The following is a 25678-nucleotide window of genomic DNA, read 5'->3' as shown; positions in this document are numbered from 1 at the left end:
ACACAAGTCCTCAACTTACTCAGAAATGGCACAAAATGAAATTTCCTCTAACAGGTGCAGTTATGCCTTATAGGAAGGATTTCCCATGTGGTTTGAAGAAGACAAAACTTACTGAATGTGAGTTATGTGCCTTTAAAAGTGAGATGAAAATTATGTATCTTTCATTCCGTGACAAGAGTTTAGTGATAATGCTGGGTAGAGCTGAGTAGACAGTTTTGCCCTCAAACCAAATTGATCACTAATTACAGGAAGAAAGAGTCTGTGCAGTTCCCGCTGTTATTTTGGAATGCACCAAGTTTTTGGGAGGAATGGACAGGGATGATTAGTACTGCAGTTGCTGTGGTTTTTATTATACAAATATACAAGTGGCAGAAAAAATTATTCTCCTGGATGATTGCAGTTGCTATAGTGATCAGGAAGACTTTTTACTCAGTGAGGTGAGAAATACAAATTCAAAGAAGAGAGGAAGACTATCATTGTCTGACTCTGAGGGGAGACTAAGTGGGAAGATGAATTTTATACTGCAAAATGGGGGAAAGGATCAGTGAAGGATTCAAAGGTTTGGATCAAATGCAAGGCAACAGGGGGAAGAAAAGAAAAAAATTTCTACAGCAAAACATGCAAGATGAAGTACAGACTTCAACTGGGAGAATGTTTTAAGAAATACCACACAGAAAAAAATATAAACAACCACAAACATAAACACTATGTGTTATTTCAAAAATTAGTGGAAAATAAAATAAAGTTGTAATCCCTTTAATCCTCATCTGCGTAAAATAAATAAGTGTTGGAGAGAATGAAGTGAGTAAGGAAATTGGATTGTAAAGAGTTAGGTAGTTGTTACAATAGGGAAGGAAAATGTGATTTCCTTGTAATAATCCTCTGTTGCAGCATATTTGACATCCCACAAAAAATGCACGATTGTGTATAAAAATGAAATGCCAAACTTCATACAGTCTTATGCTTTCTGGACCAACCTATATGTCTCAAATTGGAGTTGTACATCTTTCTAGCTAATATAACTTTACTCTCTGCTAAGTACAAAGTTCATGTTAGTTTCTATTCTTTTTTTTAAATTATCTGAAAAATTTTAGTGCACATTCGTACAAAGCAGTTAACTAGCTGGCTAGCTTATGTATCATACAAACAAGAAGGAAGTGAAAGACATGGATGGTAAGCAGCAGAACAGACAGAGAAAATAAAATGCAGGGAACTATGACCAGCTACAACTTTTTCTTCTTTCTTTTTCAACATGCAATATCTGCATATACATCTATACTCTGCAAATCACTTTGAGGTGCATGGCAGAGGGTAAGTTGTATTGTACAAGTATTAGGGTGTCTTCCTGTTCTACTCTCATAAGGATCATGGGAAGAATAATTGTTTGAATGCCTCTGTGCATGCAGCTATTATTCCAATACTCACAATCCCTATGTGAGCAATACATAGGAAGGTATAGTATATACCTAGAGTAATCATTTAAAGGTGGTTCTTGAAAAATTCTTAATAGATTAAACAAACCTATGAGCATTCATGGTGCCCTTCTCTATATATATTCAATATCCCCTGTTAGTCCTACCTGGTATAGGCCCCCTACACTTGAGCAATATTCTAGAACTGGTCACACAAGTGTTTTTGTAAGCTGTCTTCTTAGTAGACTGATTGCACTTCCAGTACTCTATGTGTAAACCAAAGTCTACCACCTGCTTTACATACAACTGAACCTATGTGATCATTCCATTTCATATCCCTACAAAGTGATACAACCAGATATTTGTATGAGTTGACTGATTCCAACAGTGAATCATTGATATTATAGTCATAGGATACTACATTTTTTCATTTTGTGGAGTGCAAAATTTTATATTTCTGAACATTTAAAGCAAGTTGCCCATTCCTGCACTACTTTGAAATCTTATCAAGATCTGACTGAATATTTACACAGCTTCTTTCAGACAGTACTTCATTATAAATAACTGCATCATCTGCAAAAAGCCTGCTTGTACTATTGATAATGTCTGCAAGGTCATTAATATGCAACATGAACAGCAAAGGTCCTAACACAATTCCCTGGGGCACACAAGAAGTTACTTACACATCTGACACTGTCTCATCATTCTAGATAACATGCTGCATCCTCCCTACCATAAAGTCCCCAGTCCAGTCACAAATTTCACCTGATACCCCATGTGATTGTACTTTTGACAATAAGTGTAGGTGTGGTAGTGAGTCAAGTGCTTTTTGAAAATCAAGAAATACATCATCTACATTATTTCCTTGATCCAAAGCATTCAGTATGTCATGTGACAAAAGTGCGAGTTGAGTTTCACTAGATTAATGTTTTCGAAATCCATGCTGGTTGGCATTCTGTAGAAGATACCTCATTATTTTTGAGCTCAGAATATGTTATAAGATTCTACACCTATCTATGTCAAGGATATTGGAAGGTAATTTTGTGGATCACTTCTGCTACCCTTCATATAGATGGGTGTGGCCTGTGACTTTTTCCAAGAACTGGGCCTGGTTTTCTGTTCAAGGGATCTACTATAGATTATAGTTGAAGAGAGGCTAACTCAGCTGCAGATTCAGTTTAGAATCTGACAGGGATTCCATTGGGCCCTGGGGTTTTAACAATTTCAGCTGTTTCTCAATACCAGTGACACTAATACTTATTTCATTCATCTTTTCAGTAGTATCAGGATTAAATTGGGACAATTCTTCTGGATTTTCCTATGTAAAGGAACATTTGAAACTAAAGTGAAGCATTTCAGCTCTTACTTTGCTACCCTCTTTTTTAGTTCCTGTCTCATTCACTGGGGACTGTACACAACTTTGGTGCTGCTAACAACCTTTACATATGACCAGAATTTCTTTGTGTTCTGTGAACAATCACAAAAGTATTCGGTTTCCTTTCATGGTTGCCATAGACTGTTCTCTTTTGATGCTTGTGTTTCTGTCAGTTTATCTGTGATCATAAACATAATTGTTTCTTATGACTTCAAACAGTTCCCTTCCAATACACAGTAAGACTAAATAAGTCCAACAGTTTTGTGTTACATACAGATTGTTCAGTGGTCAACATACTACACAATTTCTAATAAAATTGTCAACACAAAAATTATATGATGCATAAACAGTAATTGTAAAACTAATTATATAATTTTTAACAGACTATGGTATTGAGCTTTGAAAAAATAATTATTTTATTTTTATTTTGGAAACTGAGTGCTACATATTCTACCAGCATGGAATATATTTGTGTTATTTATAGTGATGTAATTAAAGCTTACTTTTTAAATTTGGGTTCACAGGAATTGAAAAGCTGGAATTTTGTTTTATTACTACATAACATTTGGATTATCATAGTAATAAAGAAATTATGCATATCTAACATATAGCTGTATAATGCAAACCATTTCTTTTAGTCCATTCTATCTTAACAGCAAATATTGCATCAAAACATGTACACTAATTTTGTTCATTTTCAGTCCATGTAAATGATGACCGGAACGTGATTCCAGATAAAGCTCTTAAGCAAGTTGTTTCTGACTTATCAAAACAGGGGATGATTTTTGATGGTGTTTTTAAGGCTACAGCAAATGGCTCTGATGTTGAATCTTTGATAGATTCTAGTAAGTATACTTAACAAATTCCAAAATTTATTTTTCATGTTATTAATGAAATTGGAATCTGTACCTTTATTGTTATTAATTCATTGACTTGCTTACTAGTAGGAGTATGTTATTCTCTGTATCTTTTATTTATTATTTATAGTTTTTGATCTTACTGAAGGAAAGCAGAATTTAAGTACCTCTGTTTTGGTTTCTCTTCAAAGACAAGAAAATAATTGGATTTAAAGAGCAGCTAGATGTTGATGTTAAGTATACTGTTTTATTTCTGACTGCCTCTTTTCTTTTCACGTCATCTAATCTGGATATGGAGCAAATACAGGATGTTTCAAAAAGAACTTTACAACTTTAAATATTCGTATAAATTTATTGAAAGAAGATATAGAGCTGAGTTTAGTGTTATTTTGTAGGGAAACACATCAAGTTTTTTTTTAACCTTAAACTAAAGATGTTGTATGTGGCTTCCATTGGTTATCCTGCAAAATCCCATCAGAAGTCAATTTCTTCCCAGACTCACTGTAGCATTGCAGATGTAACTTGCTCAGTGGCAGCGTAAATTCTTGCTCTAAGTTCAGGTAGAGAGCTGGCACACGAGGTACAAACATGATATCCTTGATCAATCATAAAAAAATCAGGTGGTGGCAGGACTGGGGAATGTGGGGGCCATGCAACTAGCACATCATGGCCAATCCATTGACCTGGAAAGCGGTCCCTGAGAGAATCCTGGATGTCAACCATGTAGTGGGGTGGTGCACCATCTTACATGAAGTACACATTTCCTTCTTGGTCATCCTCACCGATCTGTGGTATCAAAAATTGTTGTAACATATGCAGAAAAACTGAGAAAGTTTCTCCTTGACAGCTCTTTCTATTCTGTAGAAGAATTTCTGCTATTTAATTTGTGATGTGAATGTATAATGATTTGTTTCACATCATTACAATCTATTGTGCAAAACGATCCATGGAACCTGTTACTAACTAACTAAATAACTAACTTTATGTTTGTTCTTTCCATGCAATGCATAAACTTTTTTTAAAATAAAAAGCTAAAATTAAATTGTGCCTTTCAGTTTATGTGTCTGGCAGTCCTCTGATTATAATATGTATTTTTCCAGTTTGCATACAGAAAATTAATCATTGTTGTACTCCTTTTACCTCTAAAACAAAAATGTATAAACTCTTAGTACATCACTATCATTGTTTAATGCACTGCATAATCATTCTTTGAATTACTTTAAGGAATGGAAACTTTCCAATTTGAGAAAATTGCACTTATTTATTTATTTGCCATTAAGGAAAAATATTAATTTATTTGTTCATCTGTAGGCAATAAGAACTGTATTGGTGTTGTCAACATAGGTCTACATATATACACATTACATACACATATGTATATTACATAATGTCAACAAAAACAAATACAAAAATGGATATGGAGATAAAAAGGATAGTTTATTCCTTGTAATTTTACTACTTGAGGTAATGCAACAATCCTTTATGTTGTATTAGATACTAATCCAAGTAGATTTTTAGCCACATAAGACAGGATACAATATGTAAAATGTTTGCTTTTCAAGCTATCATGTAAAATGTTGATGTTTAGATCTCTCTAAGTATGAATATTTACACTTCTACAATGTGACATTAATTTACTCAAAACTCTATCAATTGACTTCAGAAAAGTATCAATATGTCAAAAGGAGGATCTACGCATTCCTATAACAAAGAAAGGAGCAGTGCAAAATATGAACGTGAAAACTGTGATTCCGAAATCTTTGTGAACACACAATTTTTTCACACACAACACTTTTCCTGTGGTGGTTCCTTACACTCAAGTAAATGGCAGCATCACCACCTTTACTGTTTGTTCTACAGTAAGATGTTGCTAGGTTACAGCTGTCTCATTTGAAATAGTGAATGTAATCTATTGATTTCTGGTGTTCTGTAATATCTACAACATGTGGCACCGATCCTTTTGTAAATGATTAAAAAGCATCTATTTTGTTTCCTGTGCCTTGTACATCAAAATGCAAAAACTATATATTATGCTTGCATGAATTTAAGCCTGTGTGAGGCACATATGAATCACATACACTGGCGTTATCTAGTGTACATTTGCAGTCTGAAAAGTTCTCCCCTGATAGTGAAAATGACAATTTATGCTTTCAAAGGAGTTTTATTTTTCAATATAATCACCTCAAATATGAATACTTTTCGTTCAGCGGTGTTCCAGTGCATGGCAATGTGATTTGCAGATAGTTTTCTGTTGTACTTATATATTTTTCTTTGATTTGAATTTGGTATTACATTTTAGCATGACACAAATGATTTGATATGTGACCTTTTATGATGTCTGCTGATGTTGATCTGGTGATAATTTGTTGTAACATGATCTTTTGGACTACTGTGTGTCTTAATCATTGTAGTGGGTACTACTCCAAGTAGATCTTTAGCCCCATAAAATAGGATACTTTCTGTAGTGTTCATCCAGAACACTTTCTTGACTTCCTTCATATGGATCATGTTGGATGTTTTCATGATCACATTTAAACTTGGCCTCTGTATGTCCATCTTTTCAGAGATGGTTGTGGAACCTCAGCCGTTCAAATCAAATGTTCAGCAGATGACATTTGAAGTGATCACTGTATCAAAAATCTACAGATACAGTCTCTGAATGCTGGTGCCTATTTTGACCAGAACTGTAGTTGGGATCTTCCTACATGTTAGCCAGGGGGCTGAAGATCACATATCACCAAAACTGGTAGCCCATTAAAATAACAATTTGGAAATTAGATGGCTGAAAGGTGTTTGGTTTGACATTCTGTAAACTAGAAACTTGGATGCCCATTTCTTCATGGTGGAAACTGAAGGTGAACAGCCACCATATGTATTTATAAGACGCAACTGAATTGTGGTCAATGTTAAACCTTCTTTCACAAAGAATTAAATCAGTGCGCTACACTCAGTTTTTTTTATTTTTGACACCACAACTGCTTCAGACAACTGCCTACAGTCAGCTGCTGACTGGAATGATTTGCAATTTTAGATGGTGTCAACTAATATTTGTATGAACATAAGGTGTAAAATATCATGTGTGTAGTGCTGTGATCTCTGAGTGAAGCTAAGAACTTTTCAGACAGCACTTGTAGCACTGGTGTAGGATTTTATGGCCCTACCAAAACTTCACAATTGTTTTGCAGATGTATTGCTTCACTGGCAAGGCATTTAATGACTGATTTTAACAAGACTTTCTAATTTTTGTCCTTGAGAGAATGGCCTCTGTGTGGTATAACACTGCACATTCTTACCAGGTCCTCCTCTTCTTTTTTTTTTTTACTAGTGGGTGAAATACAGTCAGAATCACAATATTTCAACAATCGCTATCACGGTGAATTTGAAGCTTAAATATTATTAATGCGAAAACGAGTAGTACATAGTAACTGTGTTTCTACAGCAAAGAGTCACTTCACTTAAGTTGTTTCTGGTTGAATCTTGTAGAAAATCTCCATGTTTTATGTTGGCTTCGTTTTGTCTAGGGGCTTGCTTTGCTGTTAAAGGGTGATGGTACTTGCAGAGGCTAACAGATACAAATTGTAACATGTGTACAGCAACAAAATACGCTACTAATTACAAACTTTGGCACTTCCTACAGTGAACACGGATAAAAAACAATTAAATAAAAAATTAGAATTATTATACATTACAAATTACAAATTTGATAGAATTGAAATGCATTGTTTTGAAATGAGGAATAAATAATTCAAATGAATATATAAGTCACCAGTTACTACCTAACAAAATTTCATTGCCAACCTCATCACTGCAGTTTCTAAAGTAGAAAATCTAAAAGCTTGTTGTGCTCTCCTTTGAAATTTGCAGACAAAATGTTGTCATAATTTGCAGACAAAATGTTGTCATCACTTCATATTCCTTGTACTTCTGTTTAATATACTTCTTTACCTATGGTCACTCCTGTGTTTTCTTTTTCCGTCACCTTTTCATCACAATAAATGCAACACAAGCTCCCAAGCAAAGAATGGGATTCATAGTAGACTGCTTGCACAATGAGGCTTGTTCTTTTGACAAATTTTTGTACATACCCTTTTATTCCCTTGCATCTGTGATTGAGCATGGTGAAAGAGGCATGGTGTGGATGTACCTAAACACACAGCAGAATGGGGCATGTGACTCTCTGCCTGGATACACCAAGAGCTGTGATACGCACAACTCAAAAGATGATAATACAATACATCAATTATCAAAGCTACAGTTACAAAACTTTTCAAAGTAGATTTTATGTTCTGTTCTTATGTCACTTCTTCAGATTTAAATGTGAAATAAATAATATTTTTGATAGTGGTCATTGACATAGTTCACATTTAAATATGAGACTTAAATGAACAAAAGTTTGATTTACTTTTTATTTAAGAGGATTTTAATGTTTGCACATTGACAAGATTTATTTTATTTATTTATTTTCTGTCCTTATAACAAAAAGCTTTCGGACATTGTCAGGAAAATTTAGATTACATGACACATATACAGTAAAATATTTACATTCTTTCATAACAACATATGGATCAGACACATGTCTGTACACATTATTTTTCAAAAGGGCACTACAAGTAGATTCCTCTATAGTGTAACACAATTTAGCTTATATTTATAATAGTACAGTACACACAATACAGTGTATAATTACATTCTTTCATACCACTGATAGATCGGAGACATTGTCTATATACACTGTTTTCCATATTTGCACTACAACTTAAAGTCCTCTATAGAGTAACAACACTTTTCTATTAATAATTGCTTCAGTGTACTCTTTAGCATATTTAGATTTACTTTCTTAAGTTCACAGAGTAGTGCATTGTAGAAAATTGCTCCCATTCTGTGTGGGCTGTGGTCCATTGCCTTTTTATTGGGCACAATTCTATGAAAATTTTCCCTTCCCCATGTATCACAGTTGTGTACATGACTGTTTCGCATATTAAATTCAGGATTTTGTTTCACGAACATGACTGTCTGCAGTATATACATGGAGTACACCAAAAGAATTTTATATTTTCTAAAGATGTCTCTACAAGGCTCTCTCTTCTTTACCTTGGCTACCATTCTTACTGTCTTTTTTTGTAATCTAAAAAGTCTGTCTATATGAACTGCTGATGCCCCACCCCATATCTCAATACCATACTGAAGGTGCGGATGATTTAACCCAAAATATATTTGCCTTAAAGTATCATGGCCCAAGCAGGCTGAGACCAGTTTCAGTAGATACACATTTCTACTGATTTTCTTGCAAATATTATCTATATGGTCTTTCCATGATAAGCATTCATCAACAACCATGCCCAAAAATTTATGTGAATTTGCATATGCAAGACCCAATGGGGATGTAAATACAGTATCAGTTATGGCAGCATTATAACTGTGGATGAACTTCATTATTACCATTTTGTCTTTATTTACAAGAAGCTTGTTTGCTGTAAGGTATGCGTACAGAGTATTGAAACTGATCTTGTTACTGTTAGCTGTAGACTGCATATCACTGCCACAGCTGATGAAGGATATGTCATTAGCATAGCTTACAACCATGCAGTTTTGGGGCTCAAATAAGTTATTTACATATACAAGGAACAGAAAAGGCCCTAGTATGCTTCCTTGAGGCACGCCACATTGAAGTGTACTGAAGTTTGATGTGGTTGTTAGGAGCTGCTCATTATTTTGATAAGTTTGCTGTACACACTGTTTCCTGTCTTTCAAATAGGAGGTAAGTAGTTTTAAGGCTAGTCCTCTCAATCTGTACTCTTCTAGCTTACACAGAAGAATGGTATGATTCACAGTATCAAAGGCTTTACTCATATCTAGGAAAGTGCCTATTACCTTGTCACTTTTGTCCAGCTTATTTAATATTTCATGTATAAAAGATGCTACTGCTGTTGTAGTAGATCTCCCTTTTCTAAATCCATGTTGTAGGTTGTTTAACAGATTGTGGTTGGTGAAATATGATTCAACTTGATTTAGTATTACTCTCTCTACAATTTGCCTAGTTCTGAGGTTAATGGTATTGGCCTGTAGTTTTTAGTGTCAGTTTTTAATCCCTTTTTATTCACTGGTATAATTTCAGTAATTTTCAAAAGGTCTGGGAATACTCCATTTCTGAGGGAGGTATTTATCAAGTGAGTCAGGGGTTTCACTAATTCATCCCTGCATTCCTTTAGCAGTTTAGGTGAAATGTCATCGCAGCCACAAGACATTTTTGGTCTAAGTGCTGATATGAATGCTAGGATGTCCCTCTCAGTAATGCTGTGGATATGAAAGGACTGGCTAGATTTTCCAACACTAAAATTTTATGGCTTGACATGAACTTCATTTGTACCAACTGTACTGAACCGTTGTATAAATTTCTCACACATTTCTTTTGGGTCATTTATTTCTTCATCATTTTCTTTTAATGTAATGTTGCTGTGTTCATAGGAATTTTGTTCCCCACTTTCTTTATGCATTATTTTCCAGGCAGTTTTACTGATACAGCTAGAGTTCCTTATTTCAGAGGTATATTTCTGTGCTTTTAGGTTAGTCAAGGACTCTCTGTATGTTTTTCTGAGCAGTTTATATGTTGATGAGAAATATTGTAGTTTAGTATCTCTAAAAAGTATATAGCAATCTTTCATTTTCTCCCTCAGTTCAATAATTTCAGAAGGGAGATTCTCGGCTTTATGGTTTACAGCTTTATTTACTTTTTAAATTAAAGGACGGGTTTCATTTAAAGTGTTACTGAATAACTTATAGAAATATCCCCATTTTTCATTAACTTCAGTTGCATTGTACACTGGTTCCCATTTTTCATTCCCTAGTGCCATCCTAAGTTTAGAATAACTAAATTTTCTTTTATATATAACTGTACCACTTTCAGTTACATCTATGTTCCCTACATCAATTTCCATAGTAAGGGCTCTGTGATCACAAATGTAGTTTTCTAAGGTGTTTACATTTACTCTCTCTTTTCCTGCATTTGTGAGAACATGGTCAATACATGTCTTAGTTTGTATAGGCTTTAACTTTGATGACAAAACAATGAATTAGTATACACTCCTGGAAATGGAAAAAAGAACATATTGACACCGGTGTGTCAGACCCACCATACTTGCTCCGGACACTGCGAGAGGGCTGTACAAGCAATGATCACACGCACGGCACAGCGGACACACCAGGAACCGTGGTGTTGGCCGTCGAATGGCGCTAGCTGCGCAGCATTTGCGCACCGCCGCCGTCAGTGTCAGCCAGTTTGCCGTGGCATACGGAGCTCCATCGCAGTCTTTAACACCGGTAGTATGCCGCGACAGCGTGGACGTGAACCGTATGTGCAGTTGACGGACTTTGAGCGAGGGCGTATAGTGGGCATGCGGGAGGCCGGGTGGACATACCGCCAAATTGCTCAACACGTGGGGCGTGAGGTCTCCACAGTACATCGATGTTGTCGCCAGTGGTCGGCAGAAGGTGCACGTGCCCGTCGACCTGGGACCAGACCGCAGCGACGCACAGATGCACGCCAAGACCGTAGGATCCTACGCAGTGCCATAGGGGACCGCACCGCCACTTCCCAGCAAATTAGGGACACTGTTGCTCCTGGGGTATCGGCGAGGACCATTCGCAACCGTCTCCATGAAGCTGGGCAACGGTCCCGCACACCGTTAGGCCATCTTCCGCTCACGCCCCAACATCGTGCAGCCCGCCTCCAGTGGTGTCGCGACAGGCATGAATGGAGGGACGAATGGAGACGTGTCGTCTTCAGCGATGAGAGTCGCTTCTGCCTTGGTGCCAATGATGGTCGTATGCGTGTTTGGCGCCATGCAGGTGAGCGCCACAATCAGGACTGCATACAACCGAGGCACACAGGGCCAACACCCGGCATCATGGTGTGGGGAGCGATCTCCTACACTGGCCGTACACCACTGGTGATCGTCGAGGGGACACTGAATAGTGCACGGTACATCCAAACTGTCATCAAACCCATCGTTCTACCATTCCTAGACCGGCAAGGGAACTTTCTGTTCCAACAGGACAATGCAAGTCCGCATGTATCCCGTGCCACCCAACGTGCTCTAGAAGGTGTAAGTCAACTACCCTGGCCAGCAAGATCTCCGGATCTGTCCCCCATTGAGCATGTTTGGGACTGGATGAAGCGTCGTCTCACGCGGTCTGCACGTCCAGCACAAACGCTGGTCCAACTGAGGCGCCAGGTGGAAATGGCATGGCAAGCCGTTCCACAGGACTACATCCAGCATCTCTACGATCGTCTCCATGGGAGAATAGCAGCCTGCATTGCTGCGAAAGGTGGATATACACTGTACTAGTGCCGACATTGTGCATGCTCTGTTGCCTGTGTCTATGTGCCTGTGGTTCTGTCAGTGTGATCATGTGATGTATCTGACCCCAGGAATGTGTCAATAAAGTTTCCCCTTCCTGGGACAATGAATTCATGGTGTTCTTATTTCAATTTCCAGGAGTGTATTTCCAGAAAAATGTCTTCTGTATCATGGAGTCCTGTACTTTGTATATTGTGAGGTCCACTACTTCAAATATCTTTACTGCTATATGTAACAAACTGAGCTCTGTTGATCAGTTCCATTACAGCAGTTAACTTACTGTTTACTATTTCTTAAGTATATGTTATTAGCAAGTCCAACCCTAATCTGTTGAGATGTAGACCATGGTTGTGTGTAATCTTCATCCTTTGCAGCTTATGTCAACAAATGTTACATTTTTAAACTTGTGCATATATTTTGGATTTCTTTATTTGCACTTTTGCACCTCTTTACTTACATATAGCCAATCTGGTATGTCGTGAGAGTGTGGAATGGAGATGATGATCACATTTGAGCTTCTCAGCTCATTCAGTGTCCTTTTGATTTAAATGACTAGGTCTTCTACTCTGTGTCTTCCTATGTCATTTGTTGCCACCAAGAAACTGAAAAAAATCTTTGTTTGCTAATGCTGTTATCTCACCATGGTTTATAAAGTCACTGCACGAAATTTCATGGCTGGTTTAACTGTGCTAGTTATATTGTGACTGCTTGTAGAGTAAAATTCAGTAGCTAAGTTTTACCCTTGACTATCTGCATCTAGACATATTGTACTTGGTCTTGCTAGTTAGTAGTTACCGATTTGAAACCTTTCTGTACTTTTGGTGCTGCATGACAGCAGTGTTTGCTTTGTCAGTTTTGTTTATAGTAACTCATAATGCATATGAGAAATTCTTAATTTTGGTTGAAACTGTCCTCTCTCTAATAATTACATTAATGTTTTATGTTGAATAAAAAATGATGAGAATTTTCTATTACTTCTAGTGCACTCTTTTACTTGACTAAATGCTAATTTAGTGCAATTAACATTCGAGTGTGAGAGAAGTGATTCAAAACAAGGATTTTATGTATTCATCTGTTAGTAATGTATAAAAATAGGATTAATTTGGTGAGAGATAATTATTTTATTTATTTATTTATTTATTTTTTTAAAATTTTTATTTATTTATTTATTTATTTTTTTCCACACAAACACCATGATGAGAGGTCCTAATTTCAGTTTTCTGCAATGTGAGCTTGAAATGATTAGTTTTGAGTCATTTCCTATGCATCCAAAGATTTACTGCCGTGGTTCATGATGCACACAGAGGGGAACAGGTGTACTTGAAGCTCATAGAAACAAAATACTTTTCTTTCATGACTGATCCACTGTTTAGTTGTCAGACACTTAGGGACTGAATATATGTCCATACACCACGGTGGTCCATACATCACGTTGGATGAGAACAGAAGTGTTATGTTACAAGCATTAAAAAAAGAGAGGTGTTGCAAAAAATCTGAAGGTACAGCGTTTTTAATTTTTCTGCCACCCTCTCAGATAAATTAATGCAACATAATATGAATTAATATATCTTTGGTACATTCAGCTGGCGTCTGTATGAATTAATACAACTCGTTTGTCTATGCTGATAAACCTTATAGATACATACACAACTGCCCCCTACTGTATACTGACATGATTCTCTATTACTAGACTACAGTTTACAGTAGTGGTGCAATCCAATATCTTCAATTTTCTGTCTTTAAACATTTTAAATTATGATTTTTGGCCTGTAGGTGTATGGAAGACCTTTATTGGAGGCCAAAATTTTAATTTGTTCTTTGCCCAGGACATGTAAACATTATAATTTGCACATTTATATTAACAAATAATTTACAAAAAGTGCATTTGAAAGTTAGAGTTTTTGCTCACCTTATTGAAGTATAACCGTTGTCTGCTACTGGCATGGTTAAGCACATGCATGGCACATGGTGTACGTTACGTGCACACTTTGTGAGTTCATTGGTACCACTGCGACAGATAAGTTGTCCACGTTTGTGACGACATTTTTCTGGGAAAGTGTTCATCGCATTGCCTCAAAGTGGTTTGCTGTGGCATGTGCATACTGTGATTATTGGTGCTGTGATGAGTAGGCTCATCATTTATGGCTGAAGGCAGTGATTCCCCATAACAATTCACATATTTCAGTGATCAAACCCAACTCGTGCATCAGCACCACATCGACACTTGATTAAGGTCAAGGTAAGTTTACAATGTTTTCTACTTTATTCTGAACCCTCCCTTTTGTAAAATGCCTGTCATCCTATGGCTCTGTTGAGGATTGAAATGTTTTTCCTTTCGTAAGCACTCACACCTTGTTTTTCACCTCGACTCATGGGTACACTAGTTTGCCATATTTGTTAAGCGTCCTTCACAATCCTTTTTTGAGATGCTCTATTTCAAAATAGTACTGGTCTTACAATGGAATACTTACAAATGAAATTTACAGTGCATCATTATTGTCCTAAACTAGGTAACTGCTACTGCTATACACATTTTTTAATAGCCTCTTCATACCATGAACATTTTCAGCATTACATTGTAATTTCACAACACTTTACAACCTACTTCTCAAGGTTGATACATTTTAATTTAAATGTTCATTATGAGCAATTGGTATTTTTAAGTTTTGTATTCACATAGTTTTGCTTTACATAAGACATTAGTCAATCCAATTTAAGTTTCATCTTTCAGTATTAACAGGACAACACATGTACATAAGTTTCGCATGATGTGCGTAAACCTCCATTCATTTATCCTATCTGACATGAGTGTCTGTCATTCCAGGTGCTGAAGAGAAGTAAACTTCATGTCATGTAAATCATGATAAGTCAATACAGCTACACTTAGCTAACCTCTTGCAAGTCTACTAGAAGGTGTCTACTAGTCTACAGGAATGGTTCTATTGAAAGGAGGAAGCATTCATTTTACTGACATCATCATGGTACCACATTTCATCAGGAAGTTACCCTGCATAGATCATGCATCCTCTTGAAAATTATCTAGTTCTCTAAGGAGCAGCAGTTAGTTCCTGTAGATCTACATCACACTTCTTTCTTATTATTTTTGTGACTGTAGTCATTCCCATTTTGAGAGCAGTGGTAATTCATTCAGTGGCTTTCATCAATGGTGTAAGAGGTCTGCTATTATCTCTTTCTTCCTAAAATAATCCCGTACATTATGTATATACAAGTGCAAAAGATTGTCTCTTTAACATAGCGTCCCTGCCCACTTTCCTGTGCTCATATCATATAACTTGAAATTAATGACATTTTGCACCACACCTGTAACATGAACAGAATTGGTAACTCACAGTCCACAACAAACAATGGACATATGATAGATCCTGTGCAGCCTTTAGGAAAGCATAACACCATGTACAGGCATGAGTAGTAGTGGTGGCAATATAGCGCCATCACTGTTTACAGAATCCAGATCTCAGATTGTCTCTAGCGTGTCCCCTCCATACAATGCAATCCATGGGCAGTAAATATCAGTAAAGTGAATAAATTCTGTAAGAGAGAGAGAGAGAGAGAGAGAGAGAGATGGGGGTGGGGATAGTAAATTCTCACCAACATTCACACTTGTGTCATAGTACATGGTAACACACATCAAAATTGTAAGTTTTCATAAACTAGTAGCAAAATATTGTTTGTAGAGATGATTTTCCTATCACTCCACTTCTGGAAAGCATGTCTGATTACAAAAAACAGTGATAGTGAGCACAGGAGATTGCCTTTATTTTCTGTAATAGCATAAATATAATTCTCAAATAATCTTCAGAACTGTTGTACAAAAGATTGAGGCTTCAGACTGTTCCAATAGTATTCCACTCTCAGGTTAAAAGTGTGCATGCTTTATATATATAGGGTGTTTCAAAAATGACCGGTATATTTGAAACGGCAATAAAAACTAAACGAGCAGCGATAGAAATACACCGTTTGTTGCAATATGCTTGGGACAACAGTACATTTTCAGGCAGACAAACTTTCGAAATTACAGTAGTTACAATTTTCAACAACAGATGGCGCTGCGGTCTGGGAAACTCTATAGTACGATATTTTCCACATATCCACCATGCGTAGCAATAATATGGCGTAGTCTCTGAATGAAATTACCCGAAACCTTTGACAATGTGTCTGGCGGAATGGCTTCACATGCAAATGAGATGTACTGCTTCAGCTGTTCAATTGTTTCTGGATTCTGGCGGTACACCTGGTCTTTCAAGTGTCCCCACAGAAAGAAGTCACAGGGGTTCATGTCTGGCGAATAGGGAGGCCAATCCACGCCGCCTCCTATATGTTTCGGATAGCCCAAAGCAATCACACGATCATCGAAATATTCATTCAGGAAATTAAAGACATCGGCCGTGTGATGTGGCCAGGCACCATCTTGCATAAACCACGAGGTGTTCGCAGTGTCGTCTAAGGCAGTTTGTACTGCCACAAATTCACGAAGAATGTCCAGATAGCGTGATGCAGTAATCGTTTTGGATCTGAAAAATGGGCCAATGATCCTTTGGAAGACATGGCGGCCCAGACCAGTACTTTTTGAGGATGCAGGGATGATGGGACTGCAACATGGGGCTTTTCGGTTCCCCATATGCGCCAGTTCTGTTTATTGACGAAGCCGTCCAGGTAAAAATAAGCTTCGTCAGTAAACCAAATGCTGCCCACATGCATATCGCCGTCATCAATCCTGTGCACTATATCGTTAGCGAATGTCTCTTGTGCAGCAATGGTAGCGGCGCTGAGGGGTTGCCGCGTTTGAATTTTGTATGGATAGAGGTGCAAACTCTGGCGCATGACACGATACGTGGATGTTGGCGTCATTTGGACTGCAGCTGCAACACGGCGAACGGAAACCCGAGGCCGCTGTTGGATCACCTGCTGCACTAGCTGCGCGTTGCCCTCTGTGGTTGCCGTACGTGGTCGCCCTACCTTTCCAGCACGTTCATCCGTCACGTTCCCAGTCCGTTGAAATTTTTCAAACAGATCCTTTATTGTATCGCTTTTCGGTCCTTTGGTTACATTAAACCTCCGTTGAAAACTTCGTCTTGTTGCAACAACACTGTGTTCTAGGCGGTGGAATTCCAACACCAGAAAAATCCTCTGTTCTAAGGAATAAACCATGTTGTCTACAGCACACTTGCACGTTGTGAACAGCACACGCTTACAGCAGAAAGACGACGTACAGAATGGCGCACCCACAGACTGCGTTGTCTTCTATATCTTTCACATCACTTGCAGCGCCATCTGTTGTTGAAAATTGTAACTACTGTAATTTCGAAAGTTTGTCCGCCTGAAAATGTACTGTTGTCCCAAGCATATTGCAACAAATGGTGTATTTCTATCGCTGCTCGTTTAGTTTTTATTGCCGTTTCAAATATACCGGTCATTTTTGAAACACCCTGTATATATGAGAAGGAATCATCCATCAAACTTATACAAATTTAATATGATGTAAATGTACAGATAAAAAATTCTACTCACCAAGCGGTGGCAGGGGAACACACAGGCAAAAGGATTGAACTTTCACAAGCTCTCAAAGCCAGTGGCTTGTGAATGTTAAATCCTTTTGAGTGTGTGTTCCCCTGTCACCACCTGCTGAGTATGTTTTTTAATCTGTCCATTTACATTATATTATCTGTTGTGACTCGCCGATCATTCAAAGCGCCGCCGTGCAATTACGCACGTCCTCTACGTGTGACGCTGTCTGCCAGCCATGCCGCAGCTGTGCCACCTAAGCGGCCAGCCGAGCAGCGGCTGCTAGACTGGGACTCAGTGCTCATTCGAATGCTAACGTGTACACATGTCTTGCTTGTCAACTTACTCTGTGACTTATATGTGTTGTGTCATTCTGAAATATATGTGTTAAACTTGACGTTATAACAATTGGTGACGAGGTAGTGGATTTTTTCCTTTTCACCGTTGACCCACAGGGTTCCATGGCTACTGTCGAGCAACTATTTCATAATCTCCTTGAACAGCAAATGCTTCTAACAGTGGCGATTCGCGATTTCGTTGCGGCATCAAATGCAGGGCGTTTCTCGTCGTTGGCTATACCTCCTTTTCCTCCTTACGACGAGACGGCGGAAGACTGGTGTGATTATGAAAAACGTCTTTGACAGCGCTTCTTGGCATTTCATGTCACGGACGAACAACCATGTAAGTCTCTGTTCCTTTCCTGGATTTCACCTCAAATGTATCGGTTGTTTTCGCAATTGGCTCCTTTGAAGGATCCTACGTCTTTGTCCTTTGCTGAAACATGCTCACTTCTGTCTGTCTATTTTCAAAAGCAAACACATGTGGTAGACTTTTATCATTGTCAAAAACAGCCACATCAATCCTATTGCGCTTGGGCTGCTGAACTTCACGACCTCAGTCAAAAGTGTTAATTTGTTACTGACGTTCACAAAGAATCCTATGCTGATTCCATGGTACGGGATGCTATTATCTGGTCGGCGCCTGACAAAGAAGTTAGGCAACGTGCCCTTCAGTTGGCGAATCTGACTCTAGATGAAGTTCTCTCCATTGCGCAGTCTTTTGAAATTTCTCGCGCCGCTGGGGCGCAAATAGAGGCGTGGGGTGATGTCGGGGAAATATAACTTCTGTGTGCTGTTGACGACGCGTGCGGCGTGTTCCCGCCGACTGACATGGCCGCAGTGCGCTCCCACACGCAGCCCCGACCTAGCCGTAAACAACCCGCTAAGAAACTGCAGCAAAACCCCCGGCAACTTCCTTCATGTCCGCGGTGTTTTACGAAACATTCACGCGAGGATTGTCCCCAACGTTGGGCTGTGTGTCACAATTGCAAAAAGAAAGGTCATGTGTCTTCCGTTTGCAAATCCGACCGCAAACATGATGTTCATGAACATGACGCTGATTCTGATTCTGTGTTGTCTGTCAATTGCACTTCTTCCCTTTCAGGGAAGTTATTCCTCACTGTCCAAATCCGTGGTCGAGATGTTCGCATGCAAGTGGATACCGGTTCTGCTGCCACTATAATTAATTCTCAGACGTATCTTCAGTTGGGTTCTCCACTCCTGTCACCCGTCACTCTGCAATTACGGACGTACAATAAACAGAAGATCTCTCTCTTGGGACAGTTTAATGCTGAGGTATCTTACAAATCTGTTATTTGCACTGTTCCCATATTTGTGGTCGACCAGAGCAATGCAGAAAATCTTTTTGGTTTCGATGCCTTTCACGTTTTTGGGTTCTCCATAGATGACTCTGTCAATATTGTCTCTGATGCTATTCGTTATGCTCAACTGGATTCCTTGTCAACGACATTTTCATCCCTTTTTTCTCCTGGGTTAGGCCGTGCAAACGACTTTGAAGCTCATATCACGCTCAAACCTACTGCTCGGCCTAAGTTTTTTCGGGCTCGGCTCATTCCTGTGGCCCTTCGTGATCGGGTAAAACAGGAGTTGGATCGTCTCACTACTTCAGGGGTCTTGCTTCTTGTCATTTCCAGTGAGCGGTCCTCTCCTGTCGTTGTCGTTGCTAAGCCAAATGGTGATATTCGTCTCTGTGGCGATTTCAAAGCCCCATCCTGAAGAATTGTTCACTAAACTTGCGGGAGGCCAGTATTTTTCTAAAATTGACCTGTCAGAAGCTTATCATCAACTTCCTCTCTACACTGCTTCCCGGCAGTTTCTGGTCCTTAACACACCTTTCGGCCTCTATCAATACCAACACTTGCCATTCGGGGTTGCTAGTGCCCCTGCTCTCTTTCAGCGATTCTTGGAACAATTATTGCTCCCTGTCCCTGTGTGTATCAATTACATGGATGACATTGTCACTGGCTCCACCACTGAAGAACATCTTCAAAATCTCCGCACACTTTTTCATATCTTACAGACTGCCGGTCTTAAGTGTAATCTTCAGAAATCACAATTTTTTCAGGCATCTATCACGTACTTGGGGTTTCAACTCTCTCGGGATGGTATTCGTCCGCTTCAGCAAACTGGCGCTGCGATCGATGCCCTTCCTCACCCTACATCTGTTAAGGAACTGCAGGCATTCCTGGGGAAAATAGCATACTATCACAAGTTTTTACCATCTGCGGCTTCGGTGGCTCAGTCGTTGCATCACCTGTTGCATAAAAACGTGCCTTTTCACTGGTCCGCGTCATGCGAAGCGGCTTTCCAGAAATTGAAGACTATGCTGAAACAGGCCCCGTGCCTGGCTACTTATCGACCTGGCCAACATCTTGTTCTTGCCACAGACGCCTCTCAATATGGGGTCGGTGCAATCCTTGCACACCGTTTTTCTCACGGTTCGGAACAACCCATTGCTTATGCCTCCAAAATGCTCACGGATGCCCAACAAAAGTATTCTCAAATTGAGAAAGAAGCTTTGGCCATTATTTATGCTCTTCATAAGTTTGGTGTTTTTCTCTATGGCTCAAAATTTCATCCTGTTACGGATCACAAACCACTTGTTTCATTGTTTCATCCATCAACGTCACTTCCCGACAAGGATGCACACCGCCTCCAGCGTTGGGCTCTTTACTTGTCTCGTTTCAATTATGAGATTCATTTCCGGCCAATGGCTCAATATGTAAATGCTGATGCTCTGTCTCGCCTTCCCATGGGTCCTGATCAGGCATTCGATAGGGACGAACTTTTGTGTTTCCACCTGGATGTTGCCAAGCAGCGGGTTGTGGACGGGTTCCCCATCACTGGGGACAGGCTGGCAGCTGCTACGGGCTCTGACCCTACCCTCTCCCGGGTTTCACGCTGCATTCAGAAGGGTTGGCCAGATCGCCTGTCTGCTAAGACTTCTGATCCGTTGCAGAACTACTACGCTTTGCGCTACCGCCTCACGGCTAGGGATGGTGTTATCCTCCTCTCCACTAACAATGCTTCGCCGTGTGTTGTGGTACCTGCGTCTTTGCACGCTTCTGTCTTGCGCCTCCTTCACCAAGGGCACTGGGGTGAGTCTCGCACAAAATCTCTGGCGTGCTGTCATGTGTACTGGCTTGGCATCGACTCTGAAATAGCACACATGGTCGCTGCCTGCGGCCCTTGTGCGTCACAGGCCGCTGCCCCGAAGTCATCTTTGTCACTGTGGCCTTCGCCTGAGAAGCCCTGGGAGCGCATTCATGCTGACTTTGCGGGACCCTTTTTAGGTACTTATTGGCTCCTCGTAATTGATGCCTACTCTAACTTTCCTTTCATTGTCCGTTGCACGTTGCCTACCACCATGGCAACCACCAGTGCTCTCGCCCGCATTTTTTCTTTGGAAGGCCTCCCCTCTACTCTTGTTACTGATAATGGTCCGCGATTTGCCTCTTCCGAATTTGCGGATTTTTGTGCTCATCACGGCGTTATGCATGTCACGGCCCCACCGTTCCATCCACAATACAACGGTGAGGCTGAACGACTGGTCCGCACATTTAAGGCTCAGATGCGGAAACTTCTGACTTCTTCTGCTGCTGATGATGCGCTTTTCTAGTTTCTGGCGTCTTACCGTTTCACCCCCATGGGCGACCACAGCCCGGCTGAGCTCTTACATGGCCGACAGCCCCGCACGCTACTTCATCTTCTGCGGCCTTCCACCTCACGGCTGCGGGTGCCTTCACTTAGCCGGTTAACCGCTGATGACCTTGTCTAGGTACGGGGATATGGCAGGCGGCCAAAATGGAGCCCGGGCCGCATCTTAAGACACCGTGGCAGACGCCTGTATGAAATCCAGACAGACACGGGTGTTGCAGTGCGTCATTCAGACCAGCTTCGGCCTCATGTGCCAGCAACGCCTGTTCCGAATGCCGCTACACCAGCTTTGGCTCTACCTGACGCTCGGGATCTTGGCATCTCTCAATACTCACAATGCAGCCCTCTCACCATCATCGCGATGCCAGCACAAGAACGGATGCCACCAGGAGACGTGCCCATGCAGGAACCGGATGACCATCCTCTGTCAGAGCAAATCTACTCACCTCCATCTCCAACGGACGCCGACACATCGCCCGTGTCTCCTGTCATATCAACTGGACTTGCCGCAATGGGCAGATTGGTGCATGGGGCCCCAGCAGATTCGACCCCTACGTCTCCTGTCATCTCGACCCGTTATCATCGGGGACACTTCCGTCCGTACGGGAAGCCTCTTCCTCGAGACTTTATGGTGAGTCAAACAACGCCTATGGACATTAGCCATCTCCAGGACACCTCCATCAAGACCAGTGCAACAATTTCAAAGGAGGGAAAAGTGTTGTGACTCGCCGATCATTCAAAGCACCGCCGTGCAATTACGCATGTCCTCTACGTGCGGCGCTGTCTGCCAGCCATGCAGCAGCTGCGCCACCTAAGCGGCCAGCTGAGCAGCGGCCGCTAGACTGGGACTCAGTGCTCATTCGAATGCTAACGTGTACACATGTCTTGCTTGTCAACTTACTCTGTGACTTATATGTGTTGCGTCGTTCTGAAATATATGTGTTAAACTTGACGTTATAACATTATCAATAATTGATTATTTTTGTTGTTTATACAAATTTAAAGCACTCTTCTCATAGCATTATAAAAACTCACATAAACTACTTTTATCTTCATTGCTACTCACGTAAATTCTCAAGCATATTATCATAGTAGTTTGAGAAGTTTGCTTGAAAATTTAACAAAAGCCACGTTTCACAAAAGTATGCTTGTTTCATATAAATTTCAACAGCATAATTTCTTAACATTTTGTCCAATAGCAACAGCACCCATATCTTTTCATCCCTTTTCTAGTTTTTATACCCACTTTCTCTATTATGCTCAATTTTACTTCTTTTATATTTTAATTATGTCAAACATTTGTTTAAAAATACATTCTGTTGGTACTTATCCACAGTCAGCAGCAACATTACTTTGTTTAACACTTGTAAGGTTTAATCACCTTGACTTCATTATCAGCAATGTGTAATCAGTATGAAGCCATTAATTTAAATGCATATACTTCAGAACCGTCAAACACAAAATTAGTCCATTACAAACACATCTTACCACTGGCAAGCAAAAAATACAACAGATAGCACAGAACCAATATACACTTCATTCAAAACACATGCTATATTGACACAATGAATATGAGACAGTACAGTTCAGAACTGAAGACACCCCTAACACATCATCAGTATAACAAGATCTTCATCATCATTATTGCCATTTCCCTTCAGATAATCATTATGACATATTACGGTACCTCAGTCTCACAAATATTGACAAACGTGTCAAAATGTAAGCTCCACAATACTCCATAAGCCACAACAGAACACACTAGTTACAAAATCATTCTGATTATAGTATCCACACTACATTTTCAAACAAGAGGCCTCATTACCATTTTTACTTCTCTTCAAATTTCTGACACAAGTACTCATAACATATAGTTTCCAAAACTCCATACTAATGTGCTATAACAATCAAATTCTTTCACCTAATGAACTTTAATCTCACACAGCTAGAGGAATAATAAACAGAATTGACACAATTTACAAAATACAGCTCAAAGATTTTCATTCTCTTCTATATTTCTTATTACTGTCTCAGATGTTTCCACAATAACCATAACCAATAGCTTACTACACTTACAATATAACAGTAAGACATCACCAAGTCTGACCTCCCATCTTTTAGTAAATAATTCAGCACAGATGTAAATGTCTTGAAAAATGTAAACTAGCTCCCTAAACACAGCCAAAATATAGGGTGACTCACTAATTATTGCCACCAAGAATATCTTCGAAAGTATGATAGGAGCTGAAAAGTTTGTGGGACAAAAATTGCACGGGACAATAAGGTCCATAATATAATGATGGTTTTTTGTTGCTAGGGGGGGTCACTTCAGAGATATGAAGGTCAGCCTTTTTTTAATGGGATGCTATAGTTTGGTGCTTATTTTCTGATAGCGACTATTGAAACGAATCCAGTGATGTGTAACGGTAAGGTCATTGAAGGTCAATAAAGGTCACAAAGGTGTTATGAATGTCCATTTGTCCATTTTCACAAGATGTTCGAAGTGATAACCACTGTTATCAATGCAGTGCTGCAATAATCTTATCGTGGATTGAGTGGTATTATTGAAGCACATGCTCTGACAGTTCTCTCTCACATATCTTCAGGTGTAGTTGGAACGTCTTTATAAAAAATGTTTTTATGAACCCCCACAAGAAAAAATCCAGAGGTGTCAAGTCTGGCAAACAAGCCAGTCACAACACATCTTTTCCGCATCCACTCCAACGGTTTGGGAATTGTTTCTGCAACTCGTTTCTAGCCATCAGGTAAAAATGTGCTGGACATCCATTGTGTTGATACCACATTCTGTTCCTTGTTCCTAAAGGTATTTCTTCCAATAACAGATCTAATGTTTCTTGCAGGAATGCGGTGTACTTCCTACCAATAAGATTTCCTTTGATGAATTAGGGGCCTATAATTCTGTCCTCCAGATTCCCACACCGTACATTCACCGACCGCAGTTTTTGGTGTGCAACTTGCCACAGCCAACATGGATTTCCAGTGTCCCAATAATGCATGTTGTGCAAATTAACATTTCCATGGTTCATGAATGTAGCCTCGTCAGTAAATAAAATCAAATTGATAAATGTGTCATCCCTCTGAATCTGAAATTGAGCCAATCGGCAGAATTCAATGTGATGCATACAGTCTGTACCAGTTAATTCTTGGTGGAGACTGGTATGGTAAGGATGCAGAACGTGAACAACACTACTCTGGCCCATGCCAGATTCCCTTTCGATTTGACTCGTTAGTAACTTTCCTTTGCCAGATATGTTTTTGATGTGTTAAAGATCCAGTTGTTCTCAATTTATCATACACATATTTAAATGTATGACATGTTGGGTGAGTAAGTTGAGGATATCTTTCAGCATATGTCTCTAGCTGTCACGGAATTTTTTTGGCATTCTCTGTAAATGTGAAGCATATCGACATGTTCTCCGAAGGAATGCATCATTCTCGTTCGCTTGATTCGACAATACTAGTCTTACCATTCCTATTAGTATTGTATTGCAAAACCATCGAATGGTGTTTACATGTCAATGGGACATTAGATGGATATGCCTTATTTGGCGAACATTTACTATTTGCACGATATACTAGAGAGAATTGTCAGAGCATGTGCTTCGATAAGTGCCGAAGTGATAAGGAATACCACTCAATCCATGATAAGAAGATTGAAGTACTGGATTGATACCAACGGTCATCATATTGAACTCCTTCTGTTAATGGAAATTCATGACACCTTTGTGGCCTTCGTTGATTTTCAAAGACCTTACTGTTACACATCATTGGATTCATCTCAATAGCTGCTATCAGAAAATAAGTACCAAACTATAGCACCCCTTTTCTTTTTTTAAAAAATATAAAAAATAAAAAAAATAAATAAATAAAAATAAAAAACAAAGTTGACATTCATAACCCCACCTAGCAGCAAAAAACCAAAATTATATTATTGTCCCCATTGTGCTATGCATCATTTGTCCCACAAACTTTTCAGCTACTATCATTCTTTCAGAGTTATTCTAGGTGTCAATACTTAGTAACTCACCCTGTATACTGGGTGTCCATAATTAAAGTTCCAGTTTCAAAACGTTCTACAGAAAGAGGAATACTGCTTAGAATAACACCAAATTTGAAG

The 25678-nt window shown here is 39.4% G+C and overlaps 1 protein-coding gene across 1 annotated transcript in view; it reads left to right on the top strand.

Moving 5' to 3' along the window:
• LOC126236653 (ionotropic receptor 25a) overlaps nucleotides 1-25678 on the top strand; it is a 485919-nt gene that overhangs the window by 77909 nt on the left and 382332 nt on the right. Inside the window, exon 3 of the mRNA XM_049946121.1 lies at nucleotides 3489-3632. Within this exon, the coding sequence (XP_049802078.1) occupies nucleotides 3489-3632 (144 nt within the window). The remainder of the gene's footprint in view (nucleotides 1-3488; nucleotides 3633-25678) is intronic.

This window comes from Schistocerca nitens, chromosome 1, assembly GCF_023898315.1.
Source record: "Schistocerca nitens isolate TAMUIC-IGC-003100 chromosome 1, iqSchNite1.1, whole genome shotgun sequence".
Lineage (NCBI taxonomy): Eukaryota > Metazoa > Arthropoda > Insecta > Orthoptera > Acrididae > Schistocerca > Schistocerca nitens.
This window is presented reverse-complemented; position numbering and strand designations above follow the sequence as displayed.